We start from the raw sequence: 19,231 nt of genomic DNA, 5'->3' as shown, positions 1-19,231 counted from the left end.
AAACTTCACATTTTTATATCCTGTTCACCATTTCTTTTAATAATGAGAGTTGACAGAGTATGACAGCAGAACGTTTAAGCGATGTGTATGAGAGCAGCAGCTCTCTTGGCTCTCTCCTTCTTCATTGGCTCAGGGACAGCAGCAGGAGGTATTGACTCACAATGAGGAGCGAGTTGGGACACACAGAACCAGCTCGGGAGCAAGCATATATGAGTGCCCCTATTTCAAGTGGGGGCACTTGGTGGAGGGGGAGAGCCAGGAACTCCAGCAGGAGACCCAAAAAGAGGAGGATCTGTGCTGCTCTGTACGAAATCATTGCACAGAGCAGGTAAGTTTAACATGTTTGTTATTTTTAAAAACAAAAAAGTCACTTTAGACCTGATTCACATATATACAGTGCGGACAATGCAGCGAATCCTGAGCGTTTCCTGCACGTCATTAAAATCATACTCCGTTTATGCGATCTGCCATTGGTGTCAATATTAAATGAATAACACCCCAAAACAGATCACAAAATGCAATGTGATTGCAAGAATCCGATCGCAGGAAAAAAAAAGTCCTGCGGGTACAGTGCGAATTTAGCCCATACAAAAAGACTCCATGTTCACACAACTTTCACATAGGATTCACACATTTGTCTAATAAAATTCTATGGGAAAAATGTTTGAATCTTAACCGAGCTAAACATTTTCCTTTGTCTTGCACGAAGCTTGTCCATCTATAACAATCTGAAAAGGGAAAATGTTTATAAAACAGGTTCAAAATTGTACTTTCACATGTGCCTAACAGAGACATGAATATCCCTTTTTTCACAAAGAGAGGGGGGGCTTGTTTTTCTGAAACTGCATTGGAGTTGTGTTCTCTGACCCATTTAAATGCAAGTCGCAGGCAGTAGAATTGATTTTTTCGCTTTTGCTAGACAGCTCTCCTTTAAAAACAGAATGTTTGAATGATGCCATGCTGTGGGAAGTATTTGTGAAAAAATGAGCTGTGTTAATTGTTTTGCAGCTCCTCTCCAAGCTGTCCATCTCGAAGTAGTGCCAGTGGCCGGCAAAAACCAAGCAGTGAATTTGTCAGCTGTGATCCAGCCAGACAATGCCAACCTCTCTGTCTATTACTGGTGGATTGGAGATAACCTACAGGTAAAACGTTCTATGATACTTTGTTGTCATCCATTTGACATACTACACATTAAACTACAACTTTGTCCAGGCTATGGAAATTCACATTTTTACATATTCCTATCAATCCTATCTTATGTTTTCTTATACCTTCTCTCTGTAGCTCAGCTCCCCCCACCAGAAATAAGTTGGCAACCTGCCAGCCTTTACTTTGAGCTGATTAGACAGCTCAGAAATGAATTTCAGTGTATCCCTATGGACAGCCAAATGTAAGTTGTAGTAGATCCATTTGCATTCACTTTTATCAGGTTTTTCAAGCAGAATGCAAAAAGTTTGCGTCCAGGTCTGCATTTGCAGACTGGATCAAATGTGGGTGGATATAGATGGACACACATCACATGGATCTATATTTCCTCCATCACAAGTGTAGCACTACCCCCTTAGCAGTCGCTGAGGTTTTTTTGGGTTCCCAGTCATTCTGAACGCCTTTCTGAAAGCCCAACCCCTGCTAACACTATAGTATTCTTTTGACCACAGTAAATTACCACTAAAAAGTAGACTCACATTCAGATTAGAGTAAACTGATATGAGGTTTATATTAAACTTCAATGTAAGCTGAGTTAAACAGTACAAAGTAGTATTGGTATGTGTAAAGGCAATTGTCACTCTTATCAACTGTAAGCAAAGAAAGCAGAAATGCAGCAGAATCTCAATGAGTGTTAGCAGGCCTGCTTTAACCCAATATCTCCAATCTGAGGACTTTCTTTTAGTCTCCAGTGAGCAAGGAGCACCATCAACAGTTAAACTAGCTCACTTTAGGTCATCAGAATCTGAAAGAGCTGTTTACCTAGAGCAGGGGTAGGCAACCTGCGGCTCTCTAGCTGTTGTGGAACTACATTTCCCATGAGGCATTGCAACATTACAAAACTGACAGTTACAGCTATGACTTGCAGAGGCATGATGGAACTTGTAGTCCTGCAACAGCTGGAGAGTCACAGGTTGCCTACCCCTGACCTAGAGTAATCAATGTCCCTTTTGGTGCAGTGAGAAGTCTTCTGTATGCTCGTTGGGGCCCAGTTGGTGCACAAGTAGGAAGAGATGTAGGTGACAGTTCCTCAAAAGATTAATATAAGGAAAGTAAGGACAAGTACTTTCCCTTAAAGCGGCACTTGACTTGGGTGGTATCCCTTTAATGCACTGAGCAAGTGGCAGATTTTAGGCAAGTAAGGTATCAAAAGATGGCAGAAGTGCCAACAGTAAAGGCTGAGGGAACTAGGCCATAACATGTGTTAACTATGTGTAATGTCTGCAACTGTGTGCAGGAAAATAGCAGATACGTATGAGGAGAATGTCAGTGTTCACTTGTTTGGTTGGTGTATGGGACTCTCTCACCCGATCGGTGGCATCCAGCAAATTTTAGTAGTCTCTTTCTCTTTGAGCATGGGGGCCCTCACAGGTCCTCCGGTCTCACTCGCAGCATTCCATCCGGTCACCGAGCTCGAGGTCACCTGCTGGCAGACTGTCTTGCTGAACAAGGTGGCAAGGCTAGCGGTCAGCTAATCCTCCTTGCCTTTCTTCTCTCTAGCTCTGCGGCCTGGTCCAGAATCTCCATCAGTCAGCACAACTCTCTCCCTCTACTCCCGCTCTCTCCCCTCTCACTTCCTGTTCAGTCTCCCGAGCTTCGGTATATAACTGCCCCCACCCACACGACAGAATCCTTTGGGTAGTCCTTTGGTACACTTGTCTCCAGCAAAATCCTGCGGTTCAGCATACAAGGTCCATGGGGCTGTTCTACAGAGTATGAGTGCCACTGAATTGCAGGATACTGCCATCTTGTGTTGGTTTTAACATCCTGCAACTGACATTATAGCAGGGTGTTATACAAGGATGCGAATGTCACATATGAGACATCCATTTCCATTCTGATCCAACTCAACAGGGGATCAGCGTAAGATGAGATGGAGTGGAAGGTGCCTGTGTGAAAGAGCCCTTATACAAACACAAAGCAGAAGCACAGAAAGATCACAGAGAGCAGAGTGATGAGACCAGTCTCAAATGATCATGGTTCTCCTCTGGCGTTTATGGATTAGTTGCTCCTAAGTAACTATACCTACAAAGATCAGTGAGGGATAGTTTTAAAGCTTAAAACAGCTTTTTAAGAACATGTAAACATTTGAATGCTGTAGCCTGCATTTGAATATAGGCTGCCAAAGTGAGCCATCAGTTTCTTGCTGCATACTTGTTACAGCCCTTTGGATTTGAAGCCAGAAACAGCCAGGCAACTAGCATTTGAAGAAGTAAAACTGGCAGTCTATATACAATATGTCTGTCAGCAAGGGTCTCTTTTTTAAATTTTTTATTTATATGAGGTTTCCATGATGTACAAAACAAGATCACTACAGAGTATGGAAATAAAAAAGAAAATAATTAATTCCAATAAAACGTAACAATCTTAAACCCAGAGTATTTTAAGTTGGGTAGGCATGAAGTGATCTTAGGCTAGGTTCACATCTATGCATGTCACTCTGTCTGGAACCCCAATTTATCAGACTATCGCCTACTCTGCTCACTTTTAGGCAATCTCTGAAAACCTCTCTCTTCAGGGAAGCCTATCCTGCCCTCAGCTAATACTGGAATCTTCTATTCCTCCTACTAGTCCATCCCCCACACTTACTACCATTTGTTCCACTAGCCCCTTCCTCTTAGATTGTAAGCTCCAAGGAGCAGGGCCCTCCTAACCCTCTTGTATTGAACTGTATTGTTACGGTACTATAGAAAACTGTTGGCGCTATATAAATCCTGTATAATAATAATAATAATGCATGTGCAGTTAATGAGGTTTTGTGTCATGTTTTGCATTTCTTCAGGTGTATTTTTGATAAATTTTAATGTGTTTTTTGTTTTGGCTAATGGCAAGCTCTATGTTGATGTTGCTAGGAGGTAGTGTCTGTTGTCATGCAGGAAAATGCAGCAAAAACATGTAAAAAACTCATATATATGTATTTTTTATGCAATTCCATTGAAGTCTATGGAACCAAATATGCACCATGCTACATGTTAAAAAAAAGTCCCTGTATTTTTCCAAAATAAAAAAAAAGCACTGAAGGATACTGTATAGATGTGAATGGGATCCATGGGAAATAAGATTATACAGTTTCAAGAAAAAGTATGTGAACCCTTTTGGGATTACGTGGAGTTTTTCATGAATTGGGCATAAAATGTGCTCTGATAGTAATTTAAGTCACAACAATAGAAGAACACAGTCTGCTGAACATAATACTACACAAACATTAGATGTTGCCATGGTTTAATTGCACATAACATGTAAACATTCACAGTGCAGGGAGGAAAAGGTATGTTGGGCCCTAGCTTAATGACTTCTCCCAGAGCTAATTGGAGCCAGGAGTGAGCCAACCTTGACTCCAATCAGTGTGATGATATTGGATGTGTTGCTGACAGCTGTCCTGCCCTTAAAAAACACACACCTGTTTTTGGTTTACTGGTTTCAAGAAGCACTGTCTGATGTGAACCATGCCTCGCAGAAAAGAGCTCTCAGAAGACCTACGATCAAGAATTGTTGACTTGCATGAAGCTGGAAAGGGTTACAAAAGTATCTCCAAAAGCCTTGATGTTCATGTGTCCACGGTACGATAGACTGTCTACAAACGGAGAAAGTTTAGCACTGTTGCTACTCTCCCTAGGCATGGTCATCCTGTAAAAATGACTGCAAGAGCACAGCGCAGAATGCTGCATGAGGTAAAGAAGAATCCCAGAGTGTCAGCTAAAGACCTACAGAAATCTCTGGCACATGCTAACATTTTTGTTGACACATTTACAATAAGGAAAACATTAAACAAGAATGGAGTACATGGGAGGACACCACGGAGGAAGCCATTTCTGTCCTAAAAGAATATTGCAGCACGTTTGAAGTTTGCAAAAGAGCACCTGGATGTTCCACAGCACTACTGGCAAAATATACTGTGGACAGATGAAACCAAGATTGAGTTGTTTGGGAAGAACACACAACACTATGTGTGGAGAAAAAAAGGCATAGCACACCAACATCAAAACCTCATCAACACTGTAAAACATGGCGGAGGGAGCATCATGGTTTGGGGCTGCTTTGCTGCCTCAGGGCCTGGACGGATTGTTGTCATTGATGGGAAAATGAATTCCAGAGTTTATCAAGACATTTTGCAGGAAAACGTACGACCATCTGTCCGCCAACTGAAGCTTCGCAGAGGATGGGTGATGCAACAGGACAATGACCCAAAGCATACAAGTAATTCAACAAAACAATGGCTGCAACAGCACAGAATACGCCTTCTGGAGTGGCCCAGTCAGAGTCCTGACCTCAACTCGATTGAAATGCTGTGGCATGACCTTAAGAGAGCGATTCACACCAGACATCCCAAGAATATTGCTACACTGAAACAGTTTTGTGAAGAGGAGTGGTCCAAAATTACTCCAGATCGTTGTGAAGGTCTGATCTGCAACTACAGGAAACGTTTGGTTGAGGTTATTGCTGCCAAAGGAGGGTCAACCAGTTATTAAGTCCAAAGGTTCACATACTTTTTCCTCCCTGCACTGTGAATGTTTACATGTTATGTGCAATTAAACCATAGCAACATCTAATGTTTGTGTAGTATTATGTTCAGCAGACTGTGTTCTTCTATTGTTGTGACTTAGATGACGTTCAGAGCACATTTTATGCCCAATTCATGCAAAACTCCACGTAATCCCAAGGGTTTCACATACTTTTTCTTGCAACTGTATGGATTCAGTTTCTTCAGATTTGCAAATGCACTAAAAAAACACATAGATGTGAACCTAGCCTAAATGTGTTTACAAAAATAGCTATACCAACAGTAATGGCACACATTTTTTTGTTCCTGGTTAGACAAAATTAACTCATTTAGAGTTGGGTCGCCATGTGTTCCAGTTCTCTGATATAATTGATACCTAGCTGCGGACAGGAAACCAAACAGCAACCAGAGGTTAAAATGGGATTCATGATTTTTTTGGGTGTACTTATAGAATTGGATTATTCATCAATCAAGAATCTGTTTTAAAGTTAAACTGAGGCTTATTAATTCTTTCTGCGACCGCTCTTACTCTTTATCTCTGTTGCTGGGTTTACCTGCAGATCTCTAGAGGGCTCTGCATAAAATTAAAGTGTAATGTTGTGTTTTGATTCTTCATGTTACCTTGTTGCCCCAGGAACTAGCCACCTGTTCCTGGATTTATTAATGAAATTTAAGTCTAGTTTAATTAAAAGGGAATAAGAACATTTGCCCTGGGCCTATTCGGGAAGGGAAGCCAATAGCAGGCCTCTAAGAGGCTGATAGCTGAGCTGAGGATGAGGACTGTCCTTGTTCTCTGTAGTTGTTACCCACATGTGCAAATCCTGTGCCAAGAGGATAAACCTTGCGCTGGCTAAAAACAAGCCTGTACTGAAAACTGATTTGTAGTTTTAATTCAAGGTATGCAATTGTATAACAATTGCTGTGATGGTTGATGCAGAGGCTATTAGAATTTTATCAGCTTTTTTTTAGTTGTCACCTCTCCTGTAACCCTTTACTAAGCAAAGCCTGTAAAGTAATGTAGTAAAGCATGGTGCCCCATGCTAGGAAAAGATCAACTCTTTTGGGTCATTGATGTGTAGGTACCCTGTCCAAATAAATAAATAAATAATCTGGCCTTGGTTTTGTTGCATAACAATGTGCAAAAAATGAAAAAGGGTTAACACTGTTTTTATATTATTTTTATTTTTTTTTATATTGCAGCTCTATCTGACAGGTACTTTATTAAATAGTTAATAAATTAAAATAGTTAATAAATTAAAAAAACCTGAAGTTCATCTTAAGGCTGAAGTTTCTATTTTTTTCCATTGAAGCTTTCAGCATGCCATGTCACGACTGGTATAGTGGGCGCATGATTGAGAACCATTCTAATTGGTTTCCAGTCTTCAGTGATGACTCAAGTTGTCAACAGTCAAAACTGAGAACCAGCAGCAGTTGAAGTGTCGGCAGTCATATTTCCAGCATGGGTTATCTTGCTAGGGCTGAGCAGATTTTGAATGGTTATCAAGGGGGTCAACGAATCAATGTGCAATCGTGTAATCACTATGATACCAAGATCAAGGTGAACATGAGGTTTGTTTATAAACAAACCAGCTATCTGTTAATGAGCTTTGTACAGAGAAAGCATTGTAAAACCTAAAGCCCAGCAACTACACCTGTCACGGTGCAATGCCTTGTGTAAAAAAATGTAATAGTTAAAATGAAAAGCTTTACTACATACTGTATGTCCTTAAAAGCAATGTAAAAAGAAAAATTAAGTGGTCATATTTTTCAGTGTTATTGACATGGTAAAGAATAGATGCTGACTTTGGCTAATTTGGTTCAGATCTGTAGGTTTCAGTGACGTGGTAAGAAAAGTGTTAATGGCTGTTGAGGTAAACTCATCCTTACAGAATCTCTTGTCTTTGGTTAACTTCGGAAGTACATACGTTTTGGTGGGCCCTAGGAAGCAGCAAAATGCACTGTGACATCTCATGTTCTCGCTTATGTTGCAACCTCACTATGTCACCTTGAGGAAGGGATCCTGCGTGGCCCCGAAACGTTGGCTTATTTAACTAATTTCACTAATAAAGAGTGCACAGCATAGGATTGCAGGGGAGTGCTGATCACGTTTTATTGTTTTTTTGTTTGCAGCCTTTCTTGACACTGGACAATTACCTTGTGACCAGGTTTGCAGATGCTGGAGAGTTCAGGGTGACAGTGCAGGTTGTCTACCTGAACTCCATGCTGCAAGACTCCAAAGTCGTCCGCGTTTTTGGTAAGACAGAAATTCATTGTATTACAGCTGTAATTCCATACAGTACAGAGTTAGATAGGAGAAATGTTACCGATATGTATTGTAACAGGACACAGTAACTTACGGTGCTTGATTTCTTGGCAAGCAAAGCAGTCATACACCCTAATATAGTTGCTTGCATAACCACATTACAGGTAAAGCTGAGCATCAGGCAAGCAGCTAAATAAACAGATGAAATATATAGAAAGGAGATTTTTTTTTCACTTCGTATTTTTGTCTATCATGTTCCAAGATTCACACAAGCCTACCACACAGCACAGTCAGACAAATTACACCACTTCACTTAAGTTATAGACTGTAAAGGGTGTCCTCTCTTAGCCTCGAGTTTTAGAGACATTACTAGAATTGTGAAGGACCTGGCACACCCCAAGGGAGATCAATGTTACGGCTTGCCTAGTGCATGGCTGCGAATGTTGCTTGTGGCCAACAGTTGGAGGAGCTTAAAGGGGCAAAAGTTTAATAGAACCTGAGCCTACTTGCTGTATACACAACACATTTGTACCAGCAAAATGTGCTTTAATTACTGCATCACTAGTGAGAGATCAACAGTAAAATGTGTTCATTATATATGCTTTTCTGCACACAAAATATAGCGAGAAATCTAACACATTGTGCAATCCTACCTTAACCCCTTGGCGCAGGCGCCTCCAGGCCCTTTAAGGGTTTCAGAAACTGGGAGGTGGGCGGGGTTTCAGGGTCATGTGACCGTCATGATTCGCTGTCACGACGGTCACATGATTGGGAAAGGTCCCGATCGCAAGAGGAGATTGTGACCTTTCCGTGAGTACTGGACATGTGTGCTGGGCACGTGCTTTCAGCACATATGTTTTTCTTAATTGCACGCAAATGTGCGACCGCTCGGCGTCAAGGCCCAGACATCGGGAGGCCTCACATTTGCGTGCGGCCGGCGCCAAGAAGTTAAAAGAACACTTTGTTAAAATAGTCAGGGATTACTTAGCAACTAGTAACTGTTGAGACAATGAACACTTAGGTCAGGAGTACGTAATTATAATATAACATATACTGCATAGTGGAGATCAGGAGTATGAAACGTACAAAGTGTAGGGGTCAGGTGGATGTTATCTACAGCCTGTCCTACAAAGTACAATGGCCTGGAGTTTGCAATGTACAGTCCAGCATACAGAATGCAGCAGCCATACTATAAGTATGTAACATACAACAGTAAAGGGTGAGTACCAAACAGCAATATGCACATGGCACAATGGTCAGCTGTATGTACTGTACACTGTACATTGCATAATTCTGATGGCCTTAATATGTATGCTATGCTATACAGAACACACTCCTGACCACTACTTCCTGTTTACTGTACAATACATTATATAATTCTGAACATTTAACTTTTTATACTGTATATTACATGCTCCTGACCACTGCACCCTCTGGACTGTGCTATACGGTACTTCTTTCTGACTGTATGCTATGGAGTACTTGCATTCCTGACTGCTGGACCACCAGCATACAGAGTGATCAACTCAGAGTGATTGAGACCTCTTTGGGGCAAAAACACATGTGTGGACTGCACTTTTGATGTTTTACCCTGTCTACAATAAAAGTCTTTCATACAGTGCCACGGCGGAGTGCCATCTTAATTACAGGACAGAGTGGTCATTGTTTTATAAAAAAGTGCAATGGTCAAGAATACCTACAACCTTTTGTACAGAGTAATGTACTTAGGAATACAGACCAGTGGCCATAAAGATGTAACATATGATAATAACATAATAAATATAAATAATACAGTGTATAGCGTTCTGGAATATGTAATGTACTTGTTACATTAAATATTCCTGGCTGCTGCACCCTGCATGCTGGGCCATAAATTACATTCTCTTGTGCATTCTCCCTCAAGAAAACCCACCCAACAATAAACACCCTTACGGGAAAGTCTCTCTCCTGATTCGCAAACAACACATACCCAGCTCTAGACACACAACTGCCCAGTCTGCTGACTGGACAGCAAAGGGCAGCAGCTGATTGATAAAGTTGTGTCTCTGCTCACTCAGATCTGTTCTCCTACCAGCATGTTCCTGTACATTAGTATGCACACACACCTGACTGGCTCCTAGTCTTTCCCTTTCCTCCACCTGCCTGAATATTTTAGTATAGGACATTCAGTAGGCTAATATCTAAGTATATATTTCCCTTGGCTCCCAGTACCAATGGGAGTGGTGAGTGAAGGAATGGTAAGAATATGCTAGGGATGGCAGGTTTAAAGCAGGGGTCTCCAAACTTTCCAGGCAAAGGGCCATTTTACTGTCCTTCAAATTTTAGGGGGCTGAACTGTGGCCATTGGGGGCCATTGCCTTGGCATCAGTGTATGTGAGAGTAAATGCATCTTTGGTATTAGGGGGAAGAACAGAACTCCATAGTTGGCATCAGTGGGAGGAATTGTGCCCCATCATTGGTATCAGTGGGACAAATAATGCCCCAATGTTGGTGTCAGTGGGAGGAATAGCACCCCATTGTTGGATTTAGTGGGAAAGATAATGCCCCATCGTTGGTGTCATTGGGATGAATAGTGCCCCATTGCTGATGTCAGTAGCAGGAATAATGCCCCATTGCTGGTGTTAGTAAGAGGAAATGTGCCCCAAGGACCAAAAAAAGGCAAGCAAAGGGCCACATTTGGTCCCTGTGCAGCAGTTTGGAGACCACTGGTGTAAAGAAAACCTGTTACTTGACCCTGACTGGTTGAAGCACGGGTATACTTTGAGCAGTGTGCCCTGAAATTCGATGATTTCTTACTTGGAAAGGTAGCATGACATGTGACATGCCATGTGGGAAAAGACAAGAGGATCTCTGCAATGATCAGAATCATAAAAAAAGAATAGGAAGGTGAATATAGTATAAAGGTAGGGTTTTCAATTACATAAAGTCCTGTGGTTTAATGGTATAGTTGTTTAAAGTCAAGTTTGACAAAGAATGTATAGTGCTTGGCTGCTCAGCTGTACATCATGCTGTTTTTCAGATGAATTCCAAGTTCTTCCACTCATGTTCAGCAAACATCTGGATATGTACAATCCCAACATCCCCGAGTGGAGAGAAGACATTGGACAAGTAGTAACTCGCCTGCTTGCAAAGGTATTCAAGGATAAGGATGAGAAAATCTGAATTCTGTTCCAGAATACTTTATATTTTCTTTCCAACGTCTAATGAGCTGACCAGTCTTGGCAGCATCAGTCCATAAATCTGAACTTTAAGTTCAAAAACTGCAAAGTTATAATACAAGGTGACCTCTGTTAGTTTGTGTGGCTGGTGATCCTGGATTCATATGGTGAGAACTGCATAAGATAATAACGGAAAAATCTAATTCACATTGACACTAATTCAGAACATCTGTTTACTCACAAAAATACATCCCTTAATCCCCTCATAACCAGAGGTCTTTCAGGCCGTGCAAGCCATAGACAATTCCATCAGAAAAAGCCTCAGCCACGGCAGCGCACCAGTTTCTTTACTATAACTACAGCTGTTAGCAACTGACAAAAATGACTAGCATGCTCATGGGTCATGATACCGAAAGTGTGACTTTTTAGGTACCAGTCACACAACAATATTGTATATAAAATTGAATGTGTGCATTTGTTTTCCATAAAACCATGTAACACTTTAAAATATTAAGGCTGGTACAAATGTGTTGATCACATGTATTTGTTGCATCTTCTACTTCTATTTCCCCTCCTCCTTTTCTTATGGTCTATTTATATCTGTAACTCCTGTTTATCTGTTTATAGAATCAAACCTGAAAGTCTCCTGAGGAAGTGGCATATGTAGTCCACGAAACACGTTGAGAAAGATCCCTCCACTGTTGACATGACAAACTAATCTAAGTTGAATGGAGGAAGGAAAATAGAAGTTAGGGATATAACAAATTTATACTAGCTTTAATATTTGAAAGTATCATGTTGTTTTAAGAAAAATGAATAAACTTATTCAATTTTATATACAATATTGGGGTTCAGTTGGTACCTAAAAAGCCCCACTTTTGGTATCATAACTATTAAAACTTTATGTTGGTACATTCCATATAATGGTGTAATCCCCTCCTAATGATTGTATTCTTTAATATTAGCGTGTTCATGAGTATTAGCATGCATGTAAAGACTCTTGCTCATGAAAGTATATGGAATGACTCCTTGGCATTTAGAAAATCAGGTCATGAAAAGAGATAAAATATTACCAAATGTCTTTTATAGTAGTTGTAATCCAAAACTTAACAAAGCCTAAAGTAATCAAAGACCAATCCTGTGTGGCAATTATAAATTCAAATTAGATGAGGTTGCATGTCCCTAAGCACCAAATGGCCATCTGGATAAAATGTAACCATTATTTCAATCATATAACGTATGTTGTATGACCATGAATGTAAATTCCTATAGGATGAGGTATAAGCAGAGATATAACACTCGTTATGAGTGCCTCAAAATTAGCATATATCTATATGGATAATTATTTGTGCAACATAGAAACTGTTGCAACAAAATATAAAGTGGTGAGCAAAGAAAAACGAATTACCATGTGACTGTTTTTTTTTTTGTCACCACTTTATATTTTCTCACCTCTGATGAAGCTCCAATTCAAGGGAGCGAACATGTAAGGGTTTCTTGTTTTTTTTGGGGGGAGAACCTTTCCTTTTTTGAGGATCACATGATTTATAGTTTTTCCTACCTCATTTTTTCTTGTTTTGGGATGAGATATATCCATGTCTGCTAAGACATTGGTTTTATAAATTACATAGGTAATTTTTATATGTTGAATATGGGGTTAATACATTAGTGGTGTGTTGTGTGTTGTGTCCACATGGATGAGTGTACATGCATTACATATCTTAGATAGATTGGTCATCTTGGACCATTCGTGAGATAGCGTTACATTCTGAGTGAGACAGAAATTATTGTGTAAATATGGACATTATGGTGGGTCAAGTGAAGGGAAATAACCGTCATCTACATTTTTCATGGCCATATGGCTAATTGGCCTTTGTATATGAAAAGGTCTATGCTCTATATGGCTATTTTTCTGTTGCATAAATTGATATCCATATAGATATATGCAAATTTTGAGGCACTCATAATGAGTGTAAAATCTCTGCTTTTACCTCACCCTATAGGAATTTATATTTATGGTCATAAAACATACTTTTATATGATTGAAATGAAGGTTACCTTTATCCAGCTGGCCATTTGGTGCTCAGTAGTTGTAATAACCGCAGCTTACGTAAAAAGGACTTCACCTTTAAGTGTGTATAGAGCCAAGCAGGGAAGGATTAATGCCCCTATCAAGTTATTTTGTGCTGTCTGTGTCCCATTGGGGAAACTTCTCTTCACCTATCCTGGAGACACTAAAGGAAATCAAAGGAAACCTCCCAATGTGAGGGGAATTTCTATCTTAGAGAGTTGTCACCACAACATTTATCTTCTCCTCAACAAAAAACTCACTGTGCTCAACCCAAGTATATAAGTGTGCAAGTAACAGTTCCACAGCTGAGGCTCCCATATGCCCTCCAATTAGACTGTGAACAAAAAGCAGCACTCCACCATGGACTGTACAATCCACTTTATTGAATCACAGGGTAAAATTCACAGATAAGACAGAGCTAACACTAAGGTGTTTCAGCCATGCTGTTTGCTATGACTAAGGCCTTCCTAGTTGAAATGCATTAGCGTTAGCTCTGTCTTATCTTTGGATTTTAACCTGTGATTCAGTAAAGTGGATTGTACAGCTTGTGGTTAAGTGCCAGCTTTTGTACACATTTGTCATCTCGTGCTCTGGTGATAATAAGTTTGGATTTCCCCTCACTTTCAGTCTCGGTGACAGTGGTTTGCAGAACTGATAGAGTGAATCTTTTCTGTGGGGACACAGACAGCAAAAAATCTTGGCAGAGAGTCTAGATTGTAAGCTCTTTCAGGGCAGGGACTGATGTGACTGTACAATACTGTATATGCAGAGCACTGCGTAAATTGATGGCGCTATATAAGTGCCTGTAATAAATAAATAATATAACCCAGGGTATCTCAACCAGGGTTCCATGGAACACTAGGGTTCCTCCAGATGTTGCTAGGGGTTCATTGAGCAATGAGCAGTTTCTGCCTCTCAAATAAGTTCCCACTGACACCATTGATCTTTTTAGCTATCTATAAGGGGGTAATTCTTCCCAAAGACCACAAGTGTAAGTGTAAGGAACATTCTTCCGACTGACATCACTATAATGTATCATGAGTTGTAGATGCAGTATTTTTTAGCAGGGGTTCACTGAGACAGAAAAGTTATTTTAAGGGTTCCTCTGTGTCGAAAAGGTTGAAAAAGACTGGTCTAACCCTTCCCAACTATATGTAAAATTTTAATAAAATATTTTGTCTTTACATACACCTTATAGAATGTAGCCATATTTCCATTGAATACACTTCTATTTGGGATTTAAGAAGAAATCATCCCAATGGGGTCACTGAAAAAAACAATAACATAACACAAAATGTTAGCTCTTCTACACTATACTAAACTAAAAAACTTGGACTGGAGTTAGGCTTTAAAGCAGGGGTCTTCAAACTATGGCCCTCCAGCTGTTGAAGTACTACAAGTCCCATCATGCCTCTGCCTCTGGGAGTCTTGCCTGTGGCTGTCAGTCTTGCAAGGCCTCATGGAACTTGCAGTTCCTCAACACCTGGAGGGCCATAGTTTGGAGACCCCTGCTTTAAAGGCTAAATTCACCTTTTTCAGAAAATAGCCTACTTTGCAAGAGGTCCCATTAGATGTTAAAAAAACTATTCAAATTTGTTGAATGTTCATCAGTTGTATTGTCATACCCATAGGTTCTTTGGGTCCCTTATACAAATGGCTAAATAACTCACAGCTAATGATCCCCATACTCTTCCTTGCTAGGACATGCAAACCATTAGTTTTCAATCCTGTAAGCGCCCAATGGTTTTCATGTCCTAGCAACAAGGCAGGACAAAGGAATTGTTAACTGGGAATTTTTCACCAGGCATCCAGGGGGCCCAAATGGCCTACAGGTGTATGACAAAAAACTAACAAACATTTTACAAAGCTGTACAGTTTTTAATACCTACTAGGGCCCATTGACTGCATAGTCTATTTTTTGGAAATCGGGAATTTAACCTTTAAAGTCCAACTCCAGCCCAATTGTATTTAGTTTTGTATAGAGTGTGGAAGACCTAAACTTTGTGTTAGGTTAATATTTTTGTCAGTGACCCCATTGGGATGATTTACCCTCACTAATCCATTTTATCTAATTTCCTGGAAAAAGAGAATTTATCCTTTAAGTAGAAAATGAACTTAATGACCCCTACATATGAGCACCACACATGAGGAATATATAGTATACGCCAGCATACCAGAAGGCGTTAAATCCCAGCTAAGTGACATCCTTCAGATTGTTTTGCCCATATTGATTTGATCAGTTGCTCAGGGATTGCTGACAGTGCATGAAATCATTCTAGCTGTGTTTGAAGGCATCTGGGAATACTAGAACTGCATGGCCTCAGTTTATGAATGTTTCAAGGCAGATTTATTTAATCGTTCAAATTGCACATCACAGACCTTAGCTAAACATTCAGACAAATGTAAGTGAATCAGGCCAGTCGCTGCTGTTACAGTAAATTTGACACAAGTTTAAAAACAGTCCATCATGAAGGTACAAAATACCTGTCATAAAGAGATTCAATTAATCTATGTTATTCATATATACTGGGTGGCACAGTGGCTTAGTAGTTAGCACGTCTGCCGTGCAGTAAATGGGTCAAGGGTTCAATTCTTATCCATGGCACCTCCTGCATGGAGTTTGCATGTTCTCCCTGTGCTTGCATGGGTTTCCTCCATGTACTCCAGTTTCCTCCCACACTCCAAAGACAGGCTGGTAGGTTAATTGGCTCCTGTCTAAATTGTCATAGTTTCATCCCTGGCCATGCGGGATCTCCTCCATGGTAGGGGTTGGGGAAAGACCTGGCAACCTACCCTGTAAAATAATTGCTAAGAGAATTCATGGAAAAAGTCGCTTACGAGTGACGGTCAATGCAATCGCCAAGGGTCGGATACAACTGAATGGATAGATAGCTAGATTCATATATACTGTAAATGGTCCTCAAGAAGAATTCTAGTCTAAACTAAAACATCCTCCCCCCCTAAAAAAAAATTAAAAAAAACAAAGCATTAAAGAAAAAACACAAAAAACAAACAAAAAAAAAAACGCGCAGACTCGATGGATCACTCGGTTTTTTTCTGCCGTCACTTTTCTATGTTTCCATATTTTATTGAAAGCTGCTTACACATCTAGATATAAACTGGGGGCTCCTCGATTGAACTTAAGCTTCTTTGTGGCTGTTCCCAATACTACCATTGGCAGCTATGACATGCTAAGGTCCATTAGCAATACATAGGCAAGGCCAGATGTGCCATTAGGCACTATAGTCCTGTTCCTACAGGTGACAGGTGGAGAGGCAGTTTTCCCCCCTTTTTTCATCATTAGTAGAGATGAGCAAACGTCTGCAAAGTCTGACCAGTTGTAGTTCTGCAAGCTTTTGAAATTCAAGAAGTCCCATTAAAGTCATTGAAAAAAATCAAACTGGGCTCAAAAATGTGTACAGTTGTGCTCAAAAGTTTTCATACACTGGCACATTGTGAAATTTTTCGTGCCAAAAAACTGTCTTTTATTTATGGATAGTGGTCATATGAAGCCATTTATTATCACATAGTTGTTTGGTTTCTTATAAATCTTCCAGATGACCATGATCAAAAGTTTCCATCCCCTGGAATGTTTGGCCTTGGTACAGACACACAAGGTGACACACACGGGTTAAAATGGCAATTAAAGGTTAATGTCCCACATCTGTGGCAATTAGTGCCTATGTATAAATAGTCAATGAGTTTGTTATCTCTTACAGGGATGCACTGGATGATCACATATATAGCATGTGTCAGTTAATTTGACAATAACTCTCTTACTAATATGTACATTTTTTTCCATTGTTTTAAAGAAAGGATTTTATTTGTTATCAATTTTTAAACTAAATTAATTGCCCTGATTTTTACTATAGCTTGACAAGTGAACAAAAATTTTTTTGAATTTACATTTCTATTTTAATTGTATTTAATCCTTTAAAGATGTATTAAACCACACCAAATCTTAGATGTGATGGCTGCATTCGTTTACTTTTCTTTTTTCTATTTTCATCTGGTGATCCAGCCAGTAAGTGTGTTGTGTTTCAACATAACAAGCTTTCTTGCAGTTACAGGGATGAGACAGACCACTTAACACTGGCAGGGGTGCTTAAAATGATCAGATTTATTTATTTATGTAAAACCTTTATCCCAAAAGGGAAAACAATTGTTTGCTGTAGCTGATTATAAAGTATTAGCTGGAGTTCAGCTTCAATTTGTTAGTGTACTTTAATCTGTTAGTAGTTCTAACACCCCCTTCCGCCCAGATTGACAATGCTGTTGTCCAAATCTGCTCCCTGTGCTCCTTCATCCAGAGTGGTGTATGTATAATACAGGGTTGTTGCTGGCCAGATCATCAGGGGAAAAAAGAGGGGGAAAAAAACTTTGGGCCGGTTCATACCATGCCTGCACATGAATCACAAAGGAAGGCGCTGTTCACATGCTGTTCTGTGTGGTGCAGTTTCAGCCCATTCATTTTGAATAGGCTAAAATTTCACCCCACCAAAAGTAGTGCATGCACTACTTTTTAAAATGCACTACAAATGGATCGCATGGTACCATGCAATTCGGTGCGGGCAAAAGCACTGTGTTTGTGACCTACATTTGGGGTGTCATTAACTTTGTATTCACACCCACTGCAGATTGCAAATGGCACATCCAATAACTTGTAAACCACATCCAATGACTGGGAAACTGCAATAAATTACATTTTTGGTTTTGGGTTTTATACCACTTTAAACTTTTATTATTATTAATTTTTTTTGGACATACGCTGACTGCTTTGCAAGAAGTATTTTTTTTTGTACAAAGGGAGTGCACAAAGGAAGAAATGAGGACAAAGCCATGTAATCACCAAGTAGCTAACATGGTGGTCATGTGACTGCTAACCACCCTGTTTGGTTCCCGGTGGATAGCCTGCTGGACAATAATCATGGAATTAGCAGCACGCTCATTCCTAAACAGAAAGTAGGTTAATGTTCCCTTTTCATTGAACATTATCCAAAGGAATGTTAGTCTACGGAATACAGGGGATAAAGAAGAGTTCTGATTGGCAACTATGAGCTACAACTCCGATTTGGTGCTCAGTTTTTTTCCACCTTTAAAGAACCAGCCATATACTATATGGATTGGTTCCATCCTAGGAAATAGTAGCATGATTTATATGCAGAGATGTCCTCCTTGGCAGAATTGCACCCAAAAACTGGCAGAATAAATGTTTATCTGGGAATGTGATTAGGAAATATACAGCTCCCTTATCCAGAATGTGAATTACAGATCACTTCTTATTATAGTCAAAAGATAAATAGTGTGAGATCCTGTCCAAAGCCAAGATCTCAGTGTAGCAGACTACATCTTGCTCTGGAAATCTTATATCACCCTGCTGTCCGCTTGGCTTAACTGTGACTGTCGGGCTTGCCTCAGACATATGCCTGATTAAAAGTCGAATTATGGTCATTTCTTCTTGGCAGGTTTTTCATCCAAACTATACAGAAACATTATTTATGTAAAGGCATATCGACCATTTGAAAGGACAGCGGAAGTTAAAGAGTAGCATCATTTACAAAATAAACACCCTGAACTTATTTAATAAGGGAAAACTGAGTGAAGGCCATTAAAAGAATAGTACCATGTGATTTCCTACTGGGTTTTCTACATCCTGCTCTATTGACTGTGTACATGGTTGATATGCAGTAAAAAGTTACGCCTCTACTAGCTCAGATACAACCAGAAATGACAGCGTTTGCTGGTGTCAACCCAAGTAGAGGAACTCCAGAGGAGTGAAGTAAAGATACGTATGCAGCTAGAAAAGGGCATCAGTTAAAGCCTAACTTCAGCCAGATTTTTATTTCCAGGTTAAGTTTGGACAGAGTGGGGAAAAGTTCAAATTTCTGTTGGGTGTTTCATTCTATAATCTCTGATAAGATGCAGTCACTGGTGGGATGATAACTTTCCACCTGGTTTGATCATATTTACAGATGGAATTATCACAAGCTGGGTTGTGTTTGAAGGTCCACCTTTGGCAAATTCATAAAATT

The 19,231-nt window shown here is 40.0% G+C and overlaps 1 protein-coding gene across 2 annotated transcripts in view; it reads left to right on the top strand.

Annotated features, from left to right (window-relative positions):
• Positions 1-19,231, top strand: part of SORCS2 (sortilin related VPS10 domain containing receptor 2) — a 1,187,504-nt gene that overhangs the window by 1,112,930 nt on the left and 55,343 nt on the right. For both annotated transcript variants that reach the window (XM_089691582.1, XM_089691581.1), the window contains exons 20-22: positions 1,009-1,142; positions 7,838-7,961; positions 10,990-11,102. In XM_089691582.1, coding sequence (XP_089547708.1) covers positions 1,009-1,142; positions 7,838-7,961; positions 10,990-11,102 — 371 coding nt within the window. The remainder of the gene's footprint in view (positions 1-1,008; positions 1,143-7,837; positions 7,962-10,989; positions 11,103-19,231) is intronic.

The sequence above is a fragment of the Staurois parvus genome, unplaced genomic scaffold (genome assembly GCF_062004578.1).
Source record: "Staurois parvus isolate SC_StPar_1 unplaced genomic scaffold, SC_StPar_1.0 ptg000564l, whole genome shotgun sequence".
Lineage (NCBI taxonomy): Eukaryota > Metazoa > Chordata > Amphibia > Anura > Ranidae > Staurois > Staurois parvus.
Note: the sequence above shows the minus strand (reverse complement) of the source record. Positions and strands in the feature narration are given on the sequence as shown.